This window comes from Anarhichas minor, unplaced genomic scaffold (assembly GCF_050575085.1).
Source record: "Anarhichas minor isolate MPS153535 unplaced genomic scaffold, ASM5057508v1 ptg000028l, whole genome shotgun sequence".
NCBI classification, from domain to species: domain Eukaryota; kingdom Metazoa; phylum Chordata; class Actinopteri; order Perciformes; family Anarhichadidae; genus Anarhichas; species Anarhichas minor.
Window position 1 is genome coordinate 8,304,640 of NW_027466474.1, and position 25,930 is coordinate 8,330,569.

Genomic DNA, 25,930 nt, shown 5'->3' on the forward strand with positions numbered 1-25,930 from the left:
AGTGAGAGAGACGGACCACACAACAGAGACATGAGGGAATTAGAGACTGAAAGAGCGAAAGACGGTCGGTGGTGTGCAGAGTCTGTTGTGTTCCCATCTGTGTGCATGTACACAAACACATAGCAGGTGAGAGGTCATTGTTTTGTTTGACGTGATGCCTGACAGTGTCGAGGAGGATGAGAGCGGCTCCAGTTAGTGGAGACTCTTATTGACGTATATATAGTGGTGGAGAACTACAATTCACCGTTCCTAATCAAAATTCCATTGTCATCGGGAGCAGCTAATGAGCAAAGACTGATAACTCTCACAATTAGTCACAGAGCAAGGCATCAATCGACATGGTTTATCATAACCCTTCTCTCTCTCTCTCTTTCATCATTTTCCTTTTAACTAAACCAACATCACATGATCGTGATGGGTGAGTTAGGTCTGTTGGCAACATCGCAGTGGATTTTTTGCAAATCAAACACTGATCACCACTTGAAGGCACTCACACGCATTTTGGCAAAATGGGTCAGATTGCCTTTGTGTGTGTGTGTGTGTGTGTATGTGTGTGTGTGTGTGTGTGTGTGTGTGTGTGTGTGTGTGTGTGTGTGTGTGTGTGTGTGTGTGTGTGTGTGATGTTGATGAGGATAGCAGCAAGCCCGTAGCAGCGAATGAGTTCCTCTTCCAAAAAGCAATAATAAACAGTAATCTCCTTAGCCATCACAATTACTGCTGTCCCTCCACATGTAAACTAGGCTTCTGGCTGTATTTAGATTTCCCATGTGACATGCATTTCACCGTACCCTAATCCTTTTTATTGCTGAATCGAGCTGATGTGGGACACCAGGACATCGCCAGCTTTTTGTCTGTTATTTGTAGACCAGTGCATACCTCAAACTTTTTATTGTCTGTCTGTGTGTATGTGTGTGTTGCATCAAAGTTTCCAAGTTGGGGATGGTTTCACGTATTTTGTTGATGCAGTGCGCGTGTGCGTGTGTGTGTGCGTGTGTGTGTGTGTGTGTGTGTGTGTGTGTGTGTGTGTGTGTGTGTTTGTGTATGTGTCCCTCTGTCCTTGCTCTCTATGCCTGCCAGTCATTCTATTGTGACAGAACAGGTGCAGATGAATATGAAACAGGTCGGCAGAGCTTTTAGGGTCTGGCCCTTTGTATGCATGCTCATGTCCGTACCATCGTTTGAGAGCAAACATGGCTTCCCATCTCCACCCTTAACACCTTCTTTTTGGTGTCTATAGCACCAATGTCAAATCAGTTTCACTGAGAGCACACACACACACACATGTTCTTAACAAACAGACAAGGTCATGTGCGATGCAGCTGCAGAGCAGTTTTAATGCCCTTTAAATCTTACAGAAAGGAAATGGACTGAGGATGAGTCAGGCTAAGACTCAGACAAAAGACCTCCTGGTAGGTCTTTTCTCAAATGTAATCACTCCCTATGAGTTTTTACACACACTCACCAATCTCACACCCTTTCCTGATGTCACCCCAGTGTGACACATTCCCCACACTGACCCAGAAATGGACAGTCTCAATGTTCTCTCATCGCTTTGAAAATAATCTGAGGGATACTGTAAAATGGAGATAGATAGATGGATAGAGAGATAGCTATAGACGGGACTTTTGTTGTGTGACTCTCTCTTTACAGTAACACACCCCTGTCTGGTGACGTGCCTCCTTCCCTTCTCCTGATCTGCAATTCTCTCTCTCTTTCCCTCTCGCTTTGTCATACGTAGAGCACGGGGGAGATGGGAAGGTGTTCACGACCCAGGGTGCTGCTGCGTTGTGTCCTTCATTAATCCCTCCTTTCGTCAAGTTGTAGTCATACTGGATCGATAATCCTGTAAAGTCAGACCGTCGGCGGTAGCATCTGTCTGACACGTATCGACGCTTAGCTGGATAAAAGAACGAGCGAAGGGTTGGAGACGTCCGGCGTGTCCTTCCTCTGCGCCCGGTACGCACAAGCAAAGGAGATCTCGTTTAACTGCGCACCAAGACGCGCAAGATGCGCACTGGAGATCGCCCGTTGAACTTCACCACCTCTGGCAGACCCTATCATTAGGATTTGTGTCCGGTAGCCTATCGCAGTCGGTGCTTAACCACACGCGTGGCAGAACGGTTTGGATTTAAACGCCAACAAGTGGAATCGGTAATGTGCTCTTTCACCGGGACCCATGCGCTGACACGTGGATTTGATTAGTTCTGTTTAATTAATGTGAGGGGAGACGCTCTGCTAATATCCCACTCAGCAACTCATGGTCTGCGGGCGCAGATTTGAAGCTATAAACCCACCGCTTCTTCACAGCGCGTCCTCGGCGGGGCTGGAGCGGAAAGAACCGGGAACGCTGAGGAATGCGGAGCCGGGATTTTGTTTTTTTCCAGCTCACCTGCGGAACTCTTCGCAGCACAAACCAAAGTAAGTTATTCCCTTACAAGGTCCTATGATATTTTGTTGAATTTATTGTTTGTAGGCTATACTTAATCTAGCCTCTAGCCTACTTCATGGTGTTTTCAAGATCACTTATGGTATCGCTATGACCTGATTTGTACATACTGTTTTATATTATCAGTGTCACTGGATGTTAATGAGTGACCTTGTCAGACATTAAGCTATGGGTGCAATGAGATGACTGGATTTTTTATCACACAGGAATCACTGATTCTTCTTGATCGGTGCATCAGGACACACACCCAGACTGAACGGACGCGGGGTCAGTACTACATAACCTTCTCCGTGTCTTTTCATCCTCCAGCCGACCGACGCAGCCGGTGAGCACGCGGGGCACCATGCTGAGGCAGATCCTCCTCAACTCCACTGACACCCCAGACTTCGACCTGGTGCTCATGGCCCAGTCCTCCACGCACGGCCCCTCCTCCCTGAATGCCTCTCACGGCGGTTCGGTGAGCGTCGCCGCTCTTCTGAGACCCACCACGGGGCGAGGGGGAGGGGGGCTCCGGGAGGGCGAGCTCCACAAACCGGACCTGATCACCTACATAGTCATGTGCCTACTGCTCTTCCTGTTGGTGCTGCTCATTGTGTTCTTCATCAACTGCCAGCTGCGGAACTCTTTCTTCGCCTCCATGCCATATGACAGGTCGCTGAGAGAGGCCCGGACCTCCTACAAGTAGCTAGACAAGACCCCCACCAGGACAGATCTCTGTGACCGGGTCTTTAGTGAGACTCCTGTGGGGGTCGAAGGACTGACTGGCCACCCCTGGACTGCTGCTGCACGTATACAGGACTCGTGAATTCGTTGCCTTTTAGAATTTGTAGACAGGCCTAAATAAAACCTGATTTGTCAGGGTCTCGGTTGAACAAATGTTGCCGATATTTTCCACTTCAACGCCCACAGCACTATCCCAAAAAGATAGCTCTTCGGACCATGGGGGGGCCTTGGGAAGATGAACACTGAATGGGCCCACTGCAGGTGGAAAGATAACATTAGACTATAATCCTGGTCAATTAGGCCTCATATAGCCTATTTTCTGTTGATTAATGAATAAAATGTGAAACAATCCATCATCCCCTTCAACCAACTCGTGGTCCCCGTATTGCACTTTGGAAATAAATGATGTATTGCTTTACGGTATATTCCTACGCTTGTGTTGATTCATCTGCTTACAAATGTGACCTATAGCGCCTGCAATTGGGGTCCAAATTCGCAGTATTTCTCACTGGCTCAGAAGATTCTTTTTTTTTTTTTTTTTCATAGAAACGTGACATAGGGTAACAGAAAGAGTACACAGTAGGTTGTATATACAATATTTTGTATGACTGTAACTTAACTGTCTTGTCTCGTGAAATGAAACAATCAACACACAAGTCGTCCATGTAACATGCTGATTAAATTACAGACTGTTTCTATATCGTCACATAAAGATATTCAAATGGCTTTGAGTGGCAGTCTCTTCATCTATCCGCCTGCGTATTAATGGCAATGCTGAAAATGATGCTGCAGCTGATGATGTGAAGATCCAACTGTTAATCATTTTAATACGTCCGTAGAGGCGTTCTCACTAGTGCCATAGGGCTGCTGGCCTTACCGTGCACTTTCACTTTTAATTAACCTCTCCCCCTCAAATTATAGCTCCAATACACCAGATAATGAAGACCTGACTGAAGTTTATGACGATACCTGTGCGATAAACTAAACTGCTGTCGGTTTAAGTGCCACCGGTGATGCGCAAATCCTCTCCAATCTTGTTGTTGGAAACATCTCTCCCATACCAAGACAGATAGATGAGACTATCTCTGTAATCCTGTGCGTGGTCGTGTGCGCGCCCAACTTTGTGTACGTCTGAGAGGTAAGAGACACGTTGCATTTCAAGTGTTGGACTTTATACAAACACAGTGCGTATTGTTGTCTGTGGTGCGTATTCCAAATCGTTTCTCTGAATCGGAGGAGCATTGCAAGCGAGGGACATAAAACTAGATCTGCCCGGAGTGTTGAATTCATAATCACCGACCAACTACTGTTTTGGAAGACATTCCGCTTAGATGGGTCGACTTAGTCAGCATATTCAGAACAATATGTGCCTTCTTGATTAAATCAGTTGCCTTGTATATTCTAATCTTCTTTCCCCAACTCTAAGCGCCACCAGTGCAAATCGCATCAGTGAATACAAATAAATCATTTTAGAGAACAAAAACACCACAATTGCATCCTAGTGGCACGTTAACTTTGCTGGACATTAACTCCACTGAGAGTGCAGCGCTTGCCAACGCTTGGTGGCGCCCCAAGTCGGATTATTTGTTTGGACAGTATGAAACTTCAATGTATATAGAAAAACACCTGCTGGAAATAGGAACCGAAAATAAGCAGCACCAATATAAGTTTCATAAGGAAAGGGGGTTTCTATAATAATAATAATAATCATTGTAACACTTGCTCAAGTAAGATCTCGCTTAGCTACATCCGACTCCCTTTCCAGATATGCGAGATATGATTAATTGCTTGTGTAACATCGGGGAGTGTGTAGCTTTAGATGTCTGAATGGATTTTTGGGATCTAAACTTAAGAGTCAAGGACAGAGACTTAAGTGTCACAGAGAGAGATGCATTTTGTAATGCGATAAGTAATTACAACAGAAACAGTGACAATGGCTGTGGAGCGATCACTCTGGTTTTTAACGACATGCAATACATTCTCTCTTATAGGCTACATGAATAGAATAACATGGGGAAAAGGTATATTCTTCAAACTGCACTCTGAGTGTCCCTTGAAGCGATTTAGTGCTGGACTGTTAAACAGTACAGTAATGCCTACCATTACATTGTACTTGCTGTATCAATATTCAGATAAACTGGCCTTTGCTGGCTCCTGGTGGTGGGTTATTCTACTACACTGCTAGTTTGATTTATGACTTGACCATCTGGATTTTCGATTATGACCCAACCGTGACACATTACATTGTGACATCAGAATTAGATTTAAAGGGGAACCACGCCGATTTTCAAATTCATACTGTACTGTTATTACATTTGTCTAAGACAGTTAAAAAATGTCAGTAAATAGAAAAACTATGTCCCAAATAAAACAATTTAGAATGTTAAAACTTAAATTAGGGATGCCATCAAGTACAAAGTCTGAAACTGCTCCATAAACAATGAATAGGGGAACGATGTTATAGATAACACTGAGAGCACCCAGGGTGTTCTGAGCTTATGGGTACATTTTCTGTTTCAGTACCGAGGACACCACAATAGAATAAAGATCATTTGGGTATTATACACTGGGTATTAAAAGTAACTTGACTCTAGTATTTTGTTACATATGGTTAAAAACAAGTAAAATAAAGGTAAACATAACACACACACAAGTATAAATATATTTATCTATATATACAGTAAGAAAGAGGTTTTATTTCTTTATTTTTAATGGGCCATGGTGCAGTCTCAACAGGGAGGTTTTCAGTTTGCATCCGAAGACGTGCAAGAGTTCCTGCTATCCTGAGTTCGTTCCACCATCGTAGCCATGATAGCAAGTAGTGAGACTCGTCCTCATTACACCGGGGATCCCTGTTCGTTAACTCTTTCATGGAGCTCTGATGAACTCAGTGCAGTCTCTGCAGAAGTGTCATCTAAATCCTCTCAGGTGTCGCTGCAGAGCTTAGGCTCCTCCCACAACCAGCTCTGAGCGGACTGTCAGAAGAACAGGAAGACTCCTCTTCAGCCACAGACGCAGTCACCCAGGGGTTAAAAAGTTTACTAAACTTGTAGGAGTCATGGGAACTAATTTAGGAGACGCAGTCGGGCCAAGTTATCCGTAACACCAACTCGCCGCCCGTGTTACGGTCGCCGAAACAACTCGTGAAAGTGGGAAGAGTATTTTTTTTTTTCCACGGAGACTTCACCTACTGTAGCCTAGCTAAAGCTAACGGCTAGCTTAGTTAGTGCCGCATATTTTCGCGACTTAATTGTTTAAAGCTTCGGGTTGTGTTCTATGTGGATACCATTGATGGCAGAATAAATCCTCATTTGTTTTCTATAAGCGCAACAGATTTGTTTTTGTACTTTACGTCTCGACGACTTGGGGCTGTGCTTTGAATTTCCCTCCTTCAGTGGGACACACAGGCGGCTTAGCGAGGGGCTCGTCCGGCGTAACGTTGGCTTTCTACCAAATCATTAGCAACGTTGTGCTAATTGTGGCTAAGTTAGCTTAGGCCCAAGGGAATTAACGAGTGGCTTCTTCGCAAAGTTAGGAAACATCGTAGGAGGAAACATTTGCTTTGTCCGGGGAGATTACCGGGTTTATTCTAACACCTAATTGAAGGAGATACGGATTAAGTTATAAATATGGATCCACACACGGGCAACTCTGCCTCTGCAGCTGGTCCCAAGAAGGACAAGAAATCAAAGAAGAACTATGAGGATGGAGATGGGAAAAAGAAATTTGTGAGTATCCCACAGGTTCAACTTGTTGCACCTTTTTTATGATATTTTTTTGGGGTTGCAAAAATGTTGCCCCTAACTTCACAGATGGTCTCATTTTCTTCCTCCCAATGTTTGAAGTGAAGCTACAAAAGCAAGAAGCTGCCACACCGTACCTGTAATTACTTTCACCCCCTCAGGCTGTGTACCAGCTGTCGTTCTAGCATGACAGCATGTCATGGCTAGGATGCATGATTTAGGTCAAAGTAAGTGAGAACACACGAGGAAGTAGCTTTGAATACTTGTAACAGGACTGTGCAAGATTGCAGGTTTTGTTATTTTGAAAAAGTATTAAAACATCCATTTGCCCAATCATATATATATATATATATATATATATATATATATATATATATATATATATATATATATATATATATATATATATATATATATATATATATATATATAATAATCTTCTATTGTATAAACATAGTACAGCATGTCTCATAAACACTATAAAATAAGTGACCTAACTTTCAATGGTAAGGTGTGGCATTGTGTTGTATTTTCTCAAGGTGACTTAATTGTGATGACATCATGTGGTCTCAGGCTACCTGGCTGTGTCAGCGTGTGTGATTCAGTCTGGTGTCTTGATGGGAGCAGAGCAGTACTTGTGCCTGTCATCAGCCAGCGCACACTGTTGTGTAACATAACCCCTCGGCCACGTCTAGCAACAGGCGAAAACTGATATTGCACCCTCTGACAAATGGGTAACCATAGAGGATGCACAGAAGACACATCTGGTCGCTGAGTAAACAATTACTACACACACACACACTTTATTTCAGAGACATAAATAGATGAAAATAGAGAAATTGATGAATGGCATTTTATTACAGTACACACAGGTTTAGGTAGGGCTATAAGTAAGTATGAGTCACAGACAGAAACCCTTTGTGCAATGTGTCCTGAGATAACGTACATGAGTATTTTTTGAGCGTCATTCTGCCCGATAGTGTAATCTAATTAGTACAATACAGCTCTTTCACTTATTTGATTTCAGTGGAGTTGGTCTGCTTTGTCCTTGACTTCAGTCCACGACTAACTCTGACATTTCAACCCATTCTGGCCGATTTTCATACAACACCGCAGTCAGAGTTCAGACAAAGGTGAAGCAGTGTAGAGTTATGCACGCTGTGTACTTGATCCACACATGTCTGTGGCTTTAAGGGATCTATGACTTCACCACTCTCTGCTTTCGCTGCTTCTCAGACATACCGGTGATAATAACATGATAAGATATGTACCACTGGGTGACGTGTGTATTGTCTCCAGGCCAGCTTGGTATTTGGTATACCAACCCCCAAAATCACCCTCGTGTGAGTTTCTCGTCACTGTGCCGTCTGGGACTGAATGAAGCAGCGTGGGTACATTATCCAGTTTTAGTCATCTCTTTCTCTAGACACGGTCACACAGATTACTCTTTTATTTTATTTAAATACATGCGTTATTGTAATAATGTCACCAACATCAACTAGATTTGGCATTTAGACAAATTCTATGGATGTTTGCAGCATGACACATTTTGGACATTCTTGTACTTTTGTTTTAAATCACCAAAATAAGTATCTTAATGTTCTGCCCAATCACCATTCAGTGTATTAAATGTTAACTCTAAAATCACCTTCTGTAATGTTTACTTCAGCTCAACTCCACAAAAACATGTAAACTGTGTTGGTGGAATGTGTCCCTGCTGTATATTAGCATGTTTGTGTTCAAACACTGGGTGTTTATTTTTTCACACATGTAACCTTCACAGGAACGCTGAACAGGAGTTGCTCTTCTGACAGATACCTCTGTAGCTGAGCATGATCCATGTATTTAGTTTAAAAGCAGGTCATTTTGGCCGTGTCTTCCTCCCTGAAGCGCCATCTGTGTTCTTCAGGCCCAAAGAGGAAGGATCCGTATCCGTAGATGCTGTTGACATAAACAGGCCGGCTCAACCAAGCAGGCAGGCGCGGTGTGGATTAGCCAGGGATCACTGCCTCGGACAGTGGTTTGGGACGTAAGGTCACTCGTAGATCACAGGTTCTCTCTCTGGGACAGCGTGTAGAGTTTGTCAGGTTATCTGTTTTATAGGTGAAAGGTTGGCCAAAAAGTAGATATTCTTCTGGCCTTGGTCAGGGAAATGAGTCAACAAGAAGACCAATAACCAATATCTTGATCATGTTCTTCTGGAAAATTGGAAAATTCTAAGTATTTTCATGATTTGCAAGTTTTGAGTCTATGTCACACAAGTGTTTAAGCAGCACATGTTTGTCTCTCCAGTTAAATATTCACAGAGTTGGGAAATATGCTGGCTTGCTCATGCATGCAACCTCATCCTACCGGTTCGATAACTTCTTTTGTGTTAACAAATGAAAGTGGAGGTGATTTCTTCTTACTCCTCTGTGACAGTAATGATGATATTGTGGATTAACAATAATGAAACACATGGAAATAAAACATTTAGATGTATAAATAAATGGATTGTAGCACACTACATTGAAATCAGATTTGTAGGTACAGAATTTCAATTTTTTTTGTCTGACTTGTATGTAGTGTTGTATTTCGGGGTGCTGCCCAAGATGTCGCCATTGGGCACAGGTTTAAGCGTTGAATGCAGGTTTACATATTAGTGTATGTCATGATTAATAACAAAGGTAAGTGCACCTTCCTTCAGGCATGAAATCTTGTGCCTGCATCTGTGTCTGTGCAGCCGTGCGCTACTTCCTGGGGGAAGCACCTCAGCAAACGCTTGATATAAAGTAAGGCCATGAATTAAGCCAGTCGGGTCACAGCTCTTTACTTACTCTGACTCAAGTAAGAGTCAAGTGGAGTAGTTACAAATGTGCTTTGTTGCACAGTGGATCTCTTTCTTTTCTAGTCCCCCAACACACACACACACACACACACAGACGCACACCTAGGCACACACAGGCATACAGCTTCCTGTCCTCTACATCTTAGGGGAAGAAGAGCATACTGTGAGCTGAAGAATAGGAGGACTGGGTGCCAGCGTGAAACTGGAGTGGTTAATGGACTGCTTGTGGCAGAGGCCTCTTGGCTCAGAGTGAACGGGAATATTTTAGTGAGCCTGGCTGAGCAAGGGACTGCAAGTGAGCCATCAGAGAGCAGGGGACTGGGCGAGTCGGAGAGCAGAAGAGTGTGTGACAGAAAGCAAAAGTGAGTGGGGAAGAAGCTAGAAATGCAGAGGAGGAGACTAAGGAAGGTAGAAAATGTGCGAGAGTGGGGGTGCAGTCAATGATAATAAGAAGTTACAGGAGGTGTGATGGCAATGGAAAGCTTACATTACCGAGTTGATTCTAAAAAAAACACAATTCAAGGTTAAATTCTCTGCGGTTGAAACATTCAAGTATGTTGCTCATGTGGTCACACCCCGAGTCAGTGATTGAATCACAGGTATTTATTGGTTGTCAAAGATAAAATTCCTGGTGTGCTGCATCATAATTGATGAGATGTGGATAGAGGTGCAACATGAATACACTAGGAACTGGTCCTCCATTGTTAACTTCATGAGACGTATGGTGGATTAACAGACATTCTTTGGTACTTGGGAATTGATTTCTTGTCATCATTTTTAGATACTTTAGCTCACGGCTGTTGTCGTTCCCTCTCAAACTAAACTATAATCCTGTCCAGACATCAGTGACACTCTTTGTAATAATCTGACATGGATGATCATCCTATTTAACATAGTGGTCTCTGTTAATTCAGTCCGTACTGTACTTCACAGATCAGTTTGGTTTGCTCTGAAGCCTGTTCTTACTGGATGTAAGGGCTGCATTGTGTAACATGCACACGAAGGAATGCAGAGTCACTACACCACTGATATACTTATGTGGAATCTCACCTTTTACCTGTTTTTTTTTGTTTTGTTTATAAGATTTCACATGTGACTTCTTGAGCCTTTGTCTTCTGATTACAATACATCAATACATCTGTGTAGCTTTGAGGTAGTCACAGAACCCTTTAATGATGGTGGTCCTAGCACGCTGCTTCAAGAACCAAAGTCTCCACACTTCCAGTGAGTAATCCCTCCACCACTACAAACACAAGCAGGGGATTTCCTAATAAGAAGACTGACAGAATACCCACCTTGATGGACTTACTCTGACTGCTGAAGAGTCACATTAACGTTGCTGAGTGTTGTAATTCATTTTGATGGGGTTTGTGTCCCTCATTTCTTCCATTGATCTGACACTATGGAGCTAATGTGTTGTGGCAACTGTGAAAAAGAGCTTTATTGAGACAAAGAGCCCTTCTATTTATATAGTACAATTCCATATTTTGTGATAGAAGACTGAATCCATATTGCCCACTCAGACTAACTAACGGACTGTTTAAGGAGCAGCCATGCAGGTACTCTTCTGTTTCATGTCACCATGACCAATCCTCAGGAGGCACAGTTGGTGTTGCTGTCTACTGTCACTTAAACAGTGTTCTGCATGTTTATTCTACGACTGCTACCGTCATTCTGTCACTTAATAAGCTGGCTGATCAGAAATGTTATTTTTAGGCTGCTGTGTGCAAAGTTAAGTCCTACAGAGGCAAAGCATGATATTGAATAGACAGGAATGATGACTGCTTGTTGAAGAGAAGAGTTAGATCAGTCGACAGCTAACGTATACTCTCTGTATGAAAACAGTCGCAACTCTCTCTTGTCCTTTTCAGAGAGTTTTTATGTTACTTTTGTGTTTTGTGCATAAAATCCTGTCCTGCAGTCTGTCTGCATAGTAGTGCATCATATTCTGCCATGTCTGTGTTGTTTAGTGTGATACAAGAGAATGTTTATGCACATCTTTCTGTTTCTCTGCCTGCCATTCTTTGTACTACTCAGAAAAGAACAACTGCTTGTGTGCATGTGTTGCCTGCAGCGGTTGAATATTTACCAGTCGGGCTCGGATGTTTGTCTAAGGCCTTTTGTAAGGTATAAAGTCAGTTCAGTTAAAAGAGAGAAACCGGCTCGTCCAGACAGTGGTCTGTCATTTGTTTTGTTTACTCTCATACCTTTCACTTAAAATAAACTGCCACCGCTTTGCATTTCTGGCACCTCATGGCGGAGTTAGGTAAATGTGGTCGTCTGTTCTTCAGTGGAGAGAGATGAAGATACGGAGCAACATGTTCACTCTGTGCTCGGACTACTCTGACCTCCTGGGTGTTCACCTATCGTTCACATGCTCACTTTGTCAGCTGTTCAGTCTAGGTTCTGCTTCTTACTTGTTCTAGTTGCATATGTGTACACGCGTACACACACATACATTCGCGTGCAGAGGTGTCAGCGCTTCCACCCTGTTGTTATTTCTCAAATTCTGAGGGCTGTGACAGGAAGTTGCGCAACAATAACGAACAGTGTGCTTCCTTATTCGTCCCCATTACTGCTTACCCTTATCTCCTGCCGTCTCTCCTTTCCATCCATTGTACCAGGCGGTACCAGCGGTCTACTACATATGTTTACACACAACCCGCTCCCAAATCTGTGGAGGTCTGGATGATGTTAAAACATGGAGCAGGTTTTTATCATAAGAGCCTAATGGACCGGTGTGAAACATTCCACACTGGAGATGGATAACTCGGAGTAACTGTGTTATCCTTAGTATGTCAGGACATAAGTTGTTCAAATATGATGTTTTTTGAGCACTGCAAATTAAATTTGGCTCACCTCTATTGTAATGGGGTCGTGGCATGAATCTCAGATGGAAGAGGTTGTAGTGTCGTGACCTCTGCCCTGAGTTGGACTTCCACTGATTATGTTGGTCAAGAAAATGTCAAGTTCATTATTATATAGCAATAGTATATTGTATTTAATATTTCTAGTAAGAAAGTGTCAGAGAGTAAGAGATGCTAGTTAGGTATAGCTATGATTAGCATACCAGGATGCAACTGCTTGGCTCAAGGACTTTACTTTTGCTAAGTAATAACAATAAAAAGTTCTTACTCTAAAAGTGATAGATGACGGTAAGACATGCATGCAGTTGCACTGAAACTGGTCTCCTTGTGTCTGGTATTTAGTCATAAATGGATGAGCTCATACATGCTGTCATTCTGTCTTTCTCAGTCAGTGAGCTGATCAGGGTCGGGCAGCGTTGTGAAAGGAGTTTCCCAGTTTCTCTGCACTAGTCATCTCTGTCACTAGCAGCAGAGCTGTGTACAGACAGACCTCTAGACTGATCCTCACAGATATGCATGCTCTTGACTGTGTTACCTAGGGTGTGTGTATGGGATGCTTTGTTAGGATTACAGTGTCAATCCTGCTCTGCCCGGTCGACCCCTGACAGATTACAGCTAATCTCAGACTGCTCTGTGTATCTCAGCACCGTGACTGTAAACAGCGTGAGCCTCTGTGCCTGGAGGACAGCAGTTTATTCTCGTAGGAAGGGAGGAAGACGTTTAGACATTCAAGAAATGAAGCTGCTGGACACACATGCGCACAATCAGTGGTGTCTTGGCGAGGAGTGTATGAAACTTAAGTTTAACCTGAAATCTCTCATTACTTCACATTATAATCACTACGTGAGCTGATGTACAGCAGAGGCTTTAGTGCCCGTATTCCAGTAACGAGTAGCTGGAGCTGTCTCGGACCACAGGCAGTAGCACTAATGTTAAACATGGATAAACCCAAGTACAGCTGAGCAATACTTGAGGCTCTCTCTCAACAGAACTCCGCTGTTTACTCGTGTACATCTTTAAAATCTACTGACAACAGCCAATGGTAAATGTCCAAATTATATTCAAAATATAAGTAGAAAGCTATACTAACTAATGCTAGTCTGTGAGTATCTTTGCTGGAAATTCAGAAATGTAAAAAGGAATAACATTTGTTTATTAATGTGCTTCTTCATATCCAAGAAATTACACTGTACAGATGAAGCAACAGATTTGTGTTAAAAATAGAAACTTACATTTTATATGGGCTAATGGGATGTAGGTACATATAGTTGTTATTACCTCCCTTTTTTACCTAGGTTGTATGTGTTCAGTTTACATCCGCGGTTGTTTTTGGCTACTTGTATCTAATAATAATTTACAGTATACTCACTCATCTCAATCAGCTCACAAGCCTGTGATTTATTGTGTTCGGCCTCTGCCTGAGTTCCTATTGTGGTGGTACACACCAAAGGGACACACAAAAACACAAAGCAGTTCTAATTACTTGCAGTGTCCGCCTTTCTTGGGTCATAAGTAGGGCTGGGCGGTATGACCAAAAACGCATATCACGGTATTTTGTAAGATTCTGGCGGTTTCACGGTATATCACGGTATTTTTTTTCTCACGTTAAAGCATTAATTAATTAACGCCGAAAAGAAACGGCCGGCCAGCGAGTGGTGAACAGCTGTTTGTGAGGTGTGTTTTCCGTTCCATCACTTCCTGTTTTCTTCACCTACATTCCTTTGGGTCCTAAGCCCCTCCAAGGAAAGAAACGGGATTAGACCGTAGGATTTAGTTGTTAGTAGGTGTTGTTTAGGTTTATTTCTTTATTTCTTTATATATATATATATATATATATATATTATTTTATTTTATTATCAGAACAGTGAAGAAAAGGTTACCCTGAAAATGCACACTCCGGTACAGTAGGTGGCGGTATGCACCTATGCAAGTTGGTTGCGATCCGCCAATGGAATTTAAAGAAGAAGAAGAAGTCTCTCCACGTACAGCTTCTTATCACCGTCTATGTAACAACATACATTTATAACAAATACCACACATATTACGGTAATCAGCGTTGCATATGTGTCTGACCACAATACCTTTTGTTGTTCAGTCTTTGTTCATCCTGCATCACTCTTTTCTGTTCTTCAATGTAACGTTACTGGCACGACAGAGCCTCTCCCAGCTGTTAGCAGACTGTTAGCGAGCTTTACCCAGCATGCAGTTCGGTGGGGAAATTTTATAAATGTACAATTATTAGAGCTACAGATTGTTTATCTGTCACAAACTGTTGTCGTGATGTTTTGCTCTGTTAAAGAGCGTTAGTTGTGGGTTGTTAATTGTTGTTATAACCATGACTAGGGTTCCCTCTCGATACACTTAAGACAACTAGCTTCGACTATAGCGCTCTCAGCCGCAAGCAATATATTTTGCTGCCTGTTGAAGAGCGACAGAAGTTGTTTCGGCTGTGCACCAGTATGACTATATGAAAAATTCATATTGTACGGGAAATTAAAACCGGTATACCGGTATACCGCCCAGCCCTAGTAATAAGTATGTAACGAGCTCGTCGTTGTTGGGCCTCTAAGCAACCATAGGAACAAACCCTGTCTCTGTTGATTCAGAAGGCTGCAGTCATCCGTAGGAGCAGTCAATGATGCAAGCACATCAGCCGAGTCTCTGTACTCAGTTCAGAATACAGTAGACCGAGTATGTGAGGGTACGAGGGAGGTAGTGAGAATGTGTGCGTGTGTGTGGGAGACACTTGCCAGTTCCTGTGGTAATGTGGAGGTGAAGGTCTGAGATTTGTATGCAGTATGGAAACTTGTTTGTGTTTGAGGGAAGCTACTGCGAAGTGCTCTGATGGATGCTCCGCTCTGCCTGTGAGCAGACAATGTACGTAGGTGGAGGAGCTACAGTGTGTTGTGTCGCCGCCTCATCACCTCTAAAACTCCAGGCCTTAAGATACAGACGCTATTTAAATTACTCCGAAGGCCGTAGTGTTGCACGGTATACCGATACTGGGAAAGTAAAGCAATACCCTACAGTTAATAACGGTACAGTACAATATAATGTTATTGGTGCCGATACTTTAAGATGACACTTGTCTCTGCAAAGATATAAGCAGCAGTGTGACGTGAAGGTGGAGAGATGTGAGGGTGTAGCTGATCTTCATTAAGATTTGACCTGTTTGGATATTAAAATATATGAACACCCTATGGTACAATAATTCACTCGTCAAAATATGTTCTGTTTATTTAAAATTAATGTTAAAACGTGAAAGAGATTTTATGATTCATAATTGAATTGTGTGCTAATAGCGTAGCTGATTCAGATCTGCTTTTAAATACCTCTTCATTTGTAAAATCCTGCCTCTCTCCAAATTATAGGTTCAGCACTTCGCTTGTGCTGTTGAATCTGCCTCCCGCCCTTATTTCCTACACACTGTTGGTGCGTCACGTTTCGTCTTTGTTGTTGGGTTTGTTTTGCTGTCTCCTTGGTTTTGTTGTGGACAAATGCAGCCTCTCTCCCATTAAGTGTCACGGCATGAGAGAGTACATGTGTGAAATGGTAACGTTATAAATGTGAAGGTAGCAGTGCAGTGTGTACACTTTATTTTTCAGGGAATAAGTGCTACAACTAACCACACCTGCCACAGCACCCCTGCATGCAAGGCACTAATCCTGTTAATGATTGCTCAACAAGGGTCAGCTATCGGTCAGAAAAAATTAAATTAATGTTATTCATTTGTCACTTTGTGAAATGTGAATATTATTTGAGAGGGATGCAGAAAGAGAGACATGGACACAGTGGCCTCCCTTGTTTTAAGACGAGGTGGGTGTGGGTGGGTGGGGGGGGGGTTGACCCAGGACGAGGAGCAGTCATGCAGTAAACATGCCCCACTTGCACTGACATACACTCACACTGTCGCTCACACAAAGACAGTCGGTGCACTCAGATGCACCTTGAGTCACTCGGTCAGCGAGGCGTGCGGTAGGAGCATTAAAAAGTGCCGCACGGAAAAGATTGGATGTGAAAGAATTGGATGATGTCAAATTCAGTGTTCTCCTCACGGCCTTGGTAAAAATATTGCGTTTGCTGTTTTGGGGACTCTTCATCTTTTCTGTTTTCATTGCTCTCTTTCACTCTTTGATGGGAAGTTATAACTAACCTGGCATGTGTCAACATACAGGGTTTCTTTGAATAAGCAACTACATTATGTTCAAATGAGCATGTGTGTCGGATAAAAATTGTCCATCTTACTTTTTTTTTTTCAAGATGTCTCGCTTTCCAGCGTAGGGCAAAGTAAAGTCTAAAGTGTTTTACCTAAGACGCCTGTTAATCAACCACTTATGTGTGTGTGCAATACTTCAGGGTTGTTGGTAATTTCCTGCTGAGTCGTTATTCACAAGAAACCGCTCAGCCTCGTCTGGGCGTGTCTGTGCTGCTTCCCCCTCTACGATGTCATACACTCTGTGTAGCCGTGGCAACACTGTAAGCAATATAATGACACACACACGCACACACACACACACACTGCTCTGTGGCTCATCCACTCTTAATATTCAGAGGGTTTCATACAATCAAGATATTACACCCATTTTTCCTCAAAACATTAACAGGCGGTGTCATTTGCATTACCCACTGCCACACTCCATACAGTCAGGGCCTCACCTGTCACGCTCATACCCCTAACCCTCACCTGTCTCCGTCATGCCCCTAACCCTCACCTGTCGCCGTCATGCCCCTAACCCTCACCTGTCGCCGTCATGCCCCTAACCCTCACCTGTCGCCGTCATGCCCCTAACCCTCACCTGTCGCCGTCATGCCCCTCACCTGTCGCCGTCATGCCCCTCACCTGTCGCCGTCATGCCCCTCACCTGTCGCCGTCATGCCCCTCACCTGTCGCCGTCATGCCCCTCACCTGTCGCCGTCATGCCCCTCACCTGTCGCCGTCATGCCCCTCACCTGTCGCCGTCATGCCCCTCACCCTCACCTGTCGCCGTCATGCCCCTAACCCTCACCTGTCGCCGTCATGCCCCTAACCCTCACCTGTCGCCGTCATGCCCCTAACCCTCACCTGTCGCCGTCATGCCCCTAACCCTCACCTGTACTCCTCTCTCCTGCCCCTAACCCTCACCTGTACTCCTCTCTCCTGCCCCTAACCCTCACCTGTACTCCTCTCTCCTGCCCAACGCAATATTAATATCCAGAAATGTTACAACCCCAATTCCACGTTACCTGGCATTACAAATAACAGAACACAAACAGAAATACAATACAATATCCCTGTAAGAGCCATATGAGACTTGATAAGATGTCTTAAGTGATTTGTGTAACAAACGTGGAAATGTCCTTTAGTTGCATTACTGACTACGTCACAGCCAACAGCCCTCAGTTGAGGTTATTCAGTCTGCGGAGCAACATAGTTTTTTGACCGTTGTGCTAACACTGACAAGTTGAGCAAAGAATGTATCTTGTAACTTTATTTTGTTGAGTAAACCCTTTTTAAATGAAGCTACTGCCTATGAAGATTCATTACGCGTCAAGCTTATTGCCAAACCCAGACTGTAACAGTAGTGGTAATGTAGACTATCGGACGGAGGGAAGATTGCCGCTACAATCCCCACATCCATCTTTACAGACAGGTCATTGGTTTTCTCTCCATTTCTGTGAATACTTATAAGACCAAAGGGGTTTCTATGGGATTTCTTTCTAACTTTAAACATTTGATAGTCTGAGACAAAAGGGTTTAAGTGTTGTGTAAAGCATCTATAGATTAGCAATTGCATTTTTATTTCATTTTTTTTTTTTTTTTGCATGTTTTTAAAAAAAAAAGGTCCCTGGCTGCTACACGTGATTTCTTTTTTTAGTACGGGACAATGGATGTTTGTGTGTGAAGCTACATTGTTTGACCAAATTAAGACCAAGTGAAACTGCAGGCCAGGCCGGATACAATGAAAACCATTACAACGCGGGACACTAATAGGCAGGGCTTGACACAAATTCTTGCCTCGAGATCACTGATAAGTGACTCAGGCTGACAAAAAGAAAAATAAGTAAATCCAGCTTAACTTTGACTTAAGACTTCCTGTCCATTCATTTGAACAGTTGATTACGAAGGCCTTTTCCCAGTGATATACTACTTTCAGGATAACGTACCAGCCAGTTGCTATAATCCTACTTTGATAAGAAAATGTGAATGATCCCACTGTACTGGTGCCTCACAGACTTTAATTGGTCAGCATCACGACCATTTTTAGACATACAAATATCTGTGGACACAGCGGACACATCGTTAGTATTTCTGTAGATGATATAAGGTTGACATAATACAATAATGACGGGATGTTATTCCCTTAATTAGCAAATCTAGCCCTAAGACAAATACAAAATATGTCACATCCTTCTCAAATTTCTGTCAAAACATCCTATTTTTCCCTATTGTGCAGCCTAACCATTAACCTAGTGTGCAACAATCAAACGATCATCTGACAGAACTGTCGCTGCTGCACTCATTCGCCTGTAAAAGTGGCCACTCTGCTTTCTGCCAATCGGCATTTACCTAGTCTTCAATCATGCTCTAATTTACATCAATCTATCTCTCACCACTCTCAGGTCCTGTGGTGAATACGTATTCACAGACAGCTGATTGTACGCACTCAGAGAAATGTATGACCCTCTCATTATATCGCTTTCACAAGCTAAATGCATCTGCATCAGCTGTCTGGTCCTAGAGACAGACGGAGCCCATTCCTTATTTTGGGGAACTTTACTGCAACTTTTTGTTTACTCAAATTATGTAATTGTTTAGACTTCTAATGACCATTTTCCTGGGGGAAACCCTAGTATTATTTGACGAGATGTAACCACCTAAAAGTTACTGAACCTGGCGAGGTGTCGGTGGATTGATGTTCACACAAACTGTAGTAGAGCCTGTCGCATGCACCACTTCATCTAATCCACTCATTGAGGCCGATTAGATGAATCTGCTCATTCAGCTGGCAGCTGAATTGCATAATTTATAATTGAGGAGTTTTGTGAGTTTAGCATTTCGTCAAAATCAGTGAAAAACCTTTTGAGCCCAAGTGGAGGGCATTCTCTTTATAGATGAATCTATTAATTATGTCTATTACTAAATGATCTAATCCCGTGGTCTATAGGATGTCACAAAATTATGAAAATTTGACTGACAGCATTATTTTTAATTTCTCTGGATATCCAGATAATATGTTACAGTAGATATTGTTGTAGTGAATTTTAAGAAAACAGTTGTTTATGGTAATGACTCCAAGCTGATTGTAATTAAACTTACAAACAACAATTTGATGATTTGATGCATTATTTTGCAGTCGTTTACTTATTATGATATGCTGTGTATCTGGAAAAAATCTTGTTATCGATGTGGTGTTTATCTTAACTATATCGCCCAGCCGTATGAATAACCAATCAGTACTTGGATCACAGCTGGCGTTTGGCTCACATTTATCTAACGGAGGCCTTGTTACTGCTTTTGGGTTCCCTTCAGATAGACAGTCGGTCCTGTCGTTAGACTTGTACGTGAAACATATTTTGTCGACTGTACTTGTGGGTTGAAAAGCGGAACTTTACAGTTCTTTGAATTCACAAATGTTTTTTGTCTCTTCCTCCCCGTCTATCTCTAATGCTGTCTTCCTGGCACATTGTACTCAGTTTCCTGTGCGATTACCCACAATCCAGTGTGCCTACTGTCGGCTGTGTATTTCTGCTCTGTGGGCTGAATAGCACCACAACATTTGTGAGTTTTTCTGCCCTGTCTGTGTGCATGGGTTAAGGGGCTTGTGTAAGCGGAAACATCCTTCTCTTGACTGCTCTCCCCATAATCAGAGCGCCTCTTTTGTCTCTCTGTTTTTCTTTCTTTCTCCTCTTTACCTTTTCTCCTGCCACAGAAAGAAAGCCAATTAACTTGTCCATCTGTTGTAAGGAAAGCCCATCTTGTTGTAGGTGTGCAGAAGCCCCAGGAAGTCTTAATAACTACTGATATTACAAAATCTACATTAAAAAAAGATACTCCATACCCTTTTTAATAGGTGTTTGGCCAGTGAAGCTTCAGTTTTGCAAGGCCAACTATTGACATCGTAGATCTGGAGACAATAAAACAACTAGAGTTGTCACAATATCAGATGTTCACTATTATAGTGGCCAAAATGTAACATCATCTAGCAAGCAGCCGATCTCACGGCAGCCTCTACTCATTTGATCCTAGCTATTGAGATGTGAAGGCTGTCTTCAATATGTAAGGCATTGTGTAGGTGTCGTGGTTGTGGTGTTGTGTATCATGCATTTCATTTGAAAGCATTCGGTGAAATATTCTGTAGTGCAAAAGTCTTTACTTTGTCCTGTCAGACTTAGTATTGACGTACGTGTCTTAGATAATGTTTGGCCTTTTTCTTCATGCGATCCTTTACTGTTGTAAAGTGAATTCTAATACTAACAAAAGACTTTCTGATGTTGCAGTATGTGCTCTCTCTGTAGAGCCGTTGGGGCATGTGTGAAGGCTTTTTAGGACAGTTTCTTTGTCTCTGCTGTGTTTCCTAGTGGGACATTATTGGGTGTAGCCTGACACCTAGCAGGCAAGACATGCATTCACATCAGCGCAGTCAACAAGAGACAAAGCAAACATATCACAATGTACTGCTATAGACGTATAATGTACAACTGTTATTTTATTTTGTTAGTATTTCACTTGAACGGTGAAGCTCACTATTGGAGCTAAGAGCCAATCAGCAACATCTGGAGGTCAGAGATGAATGGAGAGACAGGTTTCACGAGAAATACAAATAACAGAAAGTCAATGTCAAGGTACAAAGGATGAACTGTGGTCAGCAGTTATATTGATAAGTAGATGGTGTCACTTTATACTGTTAAAAAGCAGTTTTTCACAATATTGGTCCATACAGTTCACATTATGAAACCTCAAATAATTATTCCCAGCACTTATCATTGCATCTAAAACATGGCCTCGATGAGATGAAGAAGAAGAAAGAGTTGTCGTATTTTCACCCCACACCACCATTACTACAATTGTTACATTTGCTAATATTTAGAAATTTCGACTCCTGAATATCCTGAGACTTGTGAATTGTGTGAGTGTAGATTTTGTCTACAAGCGGAGCCAAAAATAAAGAGGCTAATGCACTTCTCGGCATAGGCTTTAGCTGACAAGAGAAGGGAAACATCTGTCCACAGCTGTATTAGTTCTGATTATTCCACGAAGAGACATTTGGATGTTGTTGCTCTGCAAGGACATTTGGTGCTGGACATGTTTGAAAGTGGTGCTGCCAGCAATGTGTTTCCTAATGGGGACATTTACGGACATAGCCTGACACCTAGTGGCCAAAACACGCCAGTGTATTTCATATTTAATGGGGCCTCTTTCCCCTCTTTAAAAATGTACTGACGTCTCTCTGCCTTTGACTGTTTGACTGCTGATCTCCGAGGTCTCTCATGTAATTACTACCTACCAGGTGTCTTGATTACTTCACACTCTAATTTACATGTGTTAGTTCTCCAGAGATGTGTATCAATGACGAATGCTTTGAATTCTAACGGTAATTTATTGACAGTGTTTCCCTCCGCCCTGCTGCGAATCACTCATGAGCTTCCTGGATCCGTTTCCTGTCATAAATGATTTCTGTCTAATTGGTTCTTTTTCTTTCTCTCCCTCCATCTTCCTCCCCCGTCTGTTTTTCCTTCCCTTCCGTTCCGTTTCGCTCCCTTTCATCCGTTCATCCTTTACAGAAACTCAAACGTCTGATTCCCGATGAGGTAGGTTTGTAAATGCTTTCAACCGTCTCCTGTTTGCTTCACTTGTCCATCTGTCACTGTGAACATAAAACAACTCACCATTATGCATTCAATGTCATGTCACACAAACCTAATCCACCATAACACAAATGTTCACTGTGCTGTGCTCACGTTGGATGTGCATGCTGTGAAGAAGATGCTCACTGAATTGCATATATCCAGAAGTTAATGTCCTGAAGTGTTTTTCATTTGGCAGTAAAACACACGTTTTGTCAGTTAAAGGAAGTCCCACATTGTTTATTAAAGTTGAGTGTTATGTTCTGCGCCGGCCAGTGTTGACTGCATGTCATCATAAGTTTGTCTGTCAGCGTTTGTTGGCAAAAGCCTTTGACGTCTTTAATCCCTAATCACTGTCACGCTGTTTAAAGGTTTCTACTGTTAACACATGATATCCCAAAACTAAGGGAGAAATATCCCATTGGTATTTCATTCCTGTTAAATGATTTAACATTGGTAATGACTGTGAGTTGATTAGGGATTGTTGCCTTGTTTTTGTGGCCTTACAGTAATGCTTCCACGTTGCAGTTCTTCTTCCCTCTGACCTCTTTCCTCTAACATGCGTCGTGTTGTTTGCTAATCCAGTTGGAACGTTTCACCAGCATGAGGATGAAAAAGGACAAGGACAAGGAGAAGCCCAGCCATGTGCCGGCTCAGCGACACTCTTCAGCTGCCAGCTATGAGATCAACACCCAGAGTGCCATGATGCACGACCATTCTGATGAATACGTGCTGGAGCTCTTTGAGCAGATGCTGGTGAGAAAGACAGTGTGTGTGTGTGTGTGTGTGTGTGTGTGTGTGTGTGTGTGTGTGAAAGATTCATCTGTTGGACAATCACGTTTTCATAATCTTCCCTGAACAGCCATGAAAACTTGTACTTGATATATTCCACTCTAAAATACTTCATCACTCCCTGATGAAAGACCCTTCATGTAGAATTACCAATACTGTTAAGAGATGACAAAGACAAACTAATTGTGAAAGAGTTGACTCTTTCTCTGTGACAAAAATGTAAAGCACTGCCTTACAGCACAAAGCACAGATCTCTGTGAGACTGCTGTGTGGAATTTCTAATTGAAAGTAGCGTTGCAGCGGATCATAAAACTCACGGTTCGGATCGTATCACGGATCAGAGTCACGGATCGGATCAGCACAAAATAAAAAAGGGAGCAAATATACCTTTTAGAGATCCCTGATCACGCTTTATTGTTGCCGCCCATACTAACTGCAGATCATTGATGATCCGTATTGGCAGATACAGATCCCTTTGTTGTTTGATAATAGCAGCTGGTCGACAAAGCTCCAGGCTTTTTGGCCACCGTCCCAAACATCATTTCAACCACTCTGAAGTCAGTGTACCATCAGAAAGTCTAAATGTTCTCCTTTTACTTTTTAAAATTAATTTATAGTGTTTTTTCTTAAAGCCACACAATTCACATGATTAGGAAATAATATATTGTGTTTTCATTGATTAAAATAAATCTTGTCATTGGTATTTTTAATGATGTATTATAAGCTGCTTAGAGCTTAGTGTAAACAGGTCATAGTTCATCTCTAATATCTATTTATGTTGCTGTCAAAACGTGTCCTTGAAAACAACTGGATTTATTCAAATTTCTCACCAACACTACATTTTACGAGTTCCCATGTGAACACATCATGATAACGTTATACTTTACCTTCGCCCAATACTCATTTTCACTGAACGGAGCCTGAACGCATCATAATGTAATTGAACAGAGCCTTCGTTCGTTGTCCGTTAGTCACGTTACCGGTCATTATCAACACAGATTGGTTGTTTACTATGTAACATTATCAGAGATCAGCGATAGAAAAGCATGAATGCTGATGTCCTGATCGCATATTTTACTGAATATCAACGGATAATAATGTCAGTAAAACTTAATTTCACACTGTGATGGTTAACGTTGAACTGTGTAATTAATCCGCAGTTCACATGTGTGCCGAACCGTGAAGGGTGATCCGTTACACCACTAATTAAAAGTGTTTCTGAGTACCAATTCTGCTCGGTATCTTAACACATGAAAAGCACCTCTGCTCACACCTTTAACCTGAGCATCTGCTACATCTCACTGGGGGCTTTATGTTCCAATCTAGGAGAGACTAGTTGAACTACGTTGATTCATTTCCTCACGTTTATTGACACAAAATGACTTTCGTTTCCGTACGGTTTATTTGTTATTCATTTCTTGAGTCTACAGATTTGTCATCATGCTATCTGCTAGTCTTTAAAATACTTTGTTCATCCTATCTCTCTCTTTCCCTCCTTCCTCCCATCTTTCTTCAGGTGGATATGAACCTGAATGGGGAGAAACAGCAGCCTCTGAGGGCAAAAGACATCATGATCAAACGAGAGATGGTCTCCCAGTACCTCCACACGTCTAAAGCTGTCAGTACCTAAATACGTGTTGCTCATTAGCCGACAGCTTTGTGAAAGTTACAAAGTCCTTTACGTGCCATATCGGGAACACAAAGTGCTGTATACAGTGTGGGTTTTATCTTATTCATTTTTAATAAATGATCAGATCATACAGTGACACCATTATGTTGGACTAATTGTTCTGAGAAATGTGCAGTCAAAGGCCTTTCCTTGCATGTTTGTGTTTAGGGATCGTCTTTGGATCTACAGTTCAGGTGTTTCCTCACTCAAGCCAATACTGGATTGTTAGACGCATTATACAAATGTAGAGTCAATTAAATATCACAGCCATCATTAGAAGGGTCGGGTACCCTTCTAGTAGTTGGGTAAATAGAAGCAGCAGGTGTAATATAATCAAATCTGGTGAAAGTGTGTCGCTCAAAGAAGCACAGATGGGTTGCTAACACCGTTCATGTAACTGAAATAAGCCAATGAAGAGAGAGCCCTACACGCAGTGCCCTTTAATCCTGCACATCAATCAATAGCATCAATCATAACCTGTTGTTTGTATGAATGCAAAACACAAAGTGATTTTGTCTTTGTTGATTAGGGTCAAAACCAGAAGGAGAGCGCCAAATCAGCCATGATGTACATCCAGGAGTTAAAGACAGACTACCGGGACACACAGCTGCTGAGCTGTCTGGAATCTCTGCGAGTGTCCCTCAATAACAACCCTGTCAGGTAATACACACACACACACACACACACGTAGGCTCAAACATACAGTGCATCCTTGACTGATCTTTTATGATCACTTGACTGCTGATTATAGAGTTTAACCTTAAGATAAAAAGGTGATTCTGAACTATCATAACATAAGGCTGTGACTCCTTTATTTCAAACATTACAGTATCAGGAAACATTAATAACTTAGGTTTTATCATCTGGTGATAAATCTACTTTTCAAAATACCTCTAATTCAATTTGGGGATGATGATATGAGTTTTTTGGACACTGGATCGTGGATTGTCCCGATATAAGAGGGCAAAGAGCCTATAGGCTACATACAAAAAAAGAACAAAAAATAACAAGTGATAATTGTGCTGTTGTAAAACATGT

General features: G+C 42.3%; 2 protein-coding genes across 2 annotated transcripts in view; both read left to right on the top strand.

The window, feature by feature from the left end:
• Window positions 1-2,789: 2,789 nt before the first annotated feature.
• On the top strand, window positions 2,790-3,131 carry smim32 (small integral membrane protein 32). Its single transcript, XM_076103293.1, has one exon. The coding sequence runs from the start codon at window positions 2,790-2,792 to the stop codon at window positions 3,129-3,131; it is 342 nt and encodes a 113-aa protein (XP_075959408.1).
• Window positions 3,132-6,101: 2,970 nt separating this feature from the next.
• The window catches only part of diaph1 (diaphanous related formin 1), a 36,529-nt gene continuing 16,700 nt past the window's right edge, over window positions 6,102-25,930 (top strand). Inside the window, 5 exon segments of the mRNA XM_076103972.1 lie at window positions 6,102-6,897; window positions 22,369-22,395; window positions 23,017-23,187; window positions 24,740-24,841; window positions 25,422-25,552. Coding sequence (XP_075960087.1) covers window positions 6,799-6,897; window positions 22,369-22,395; window positions 23,017-23,187; window positions 24,740-24,841; window positions 25,422-25,552 — 530 coding nt within the window. The 5' untranslated portion in view covers window positions 6,102-6,798.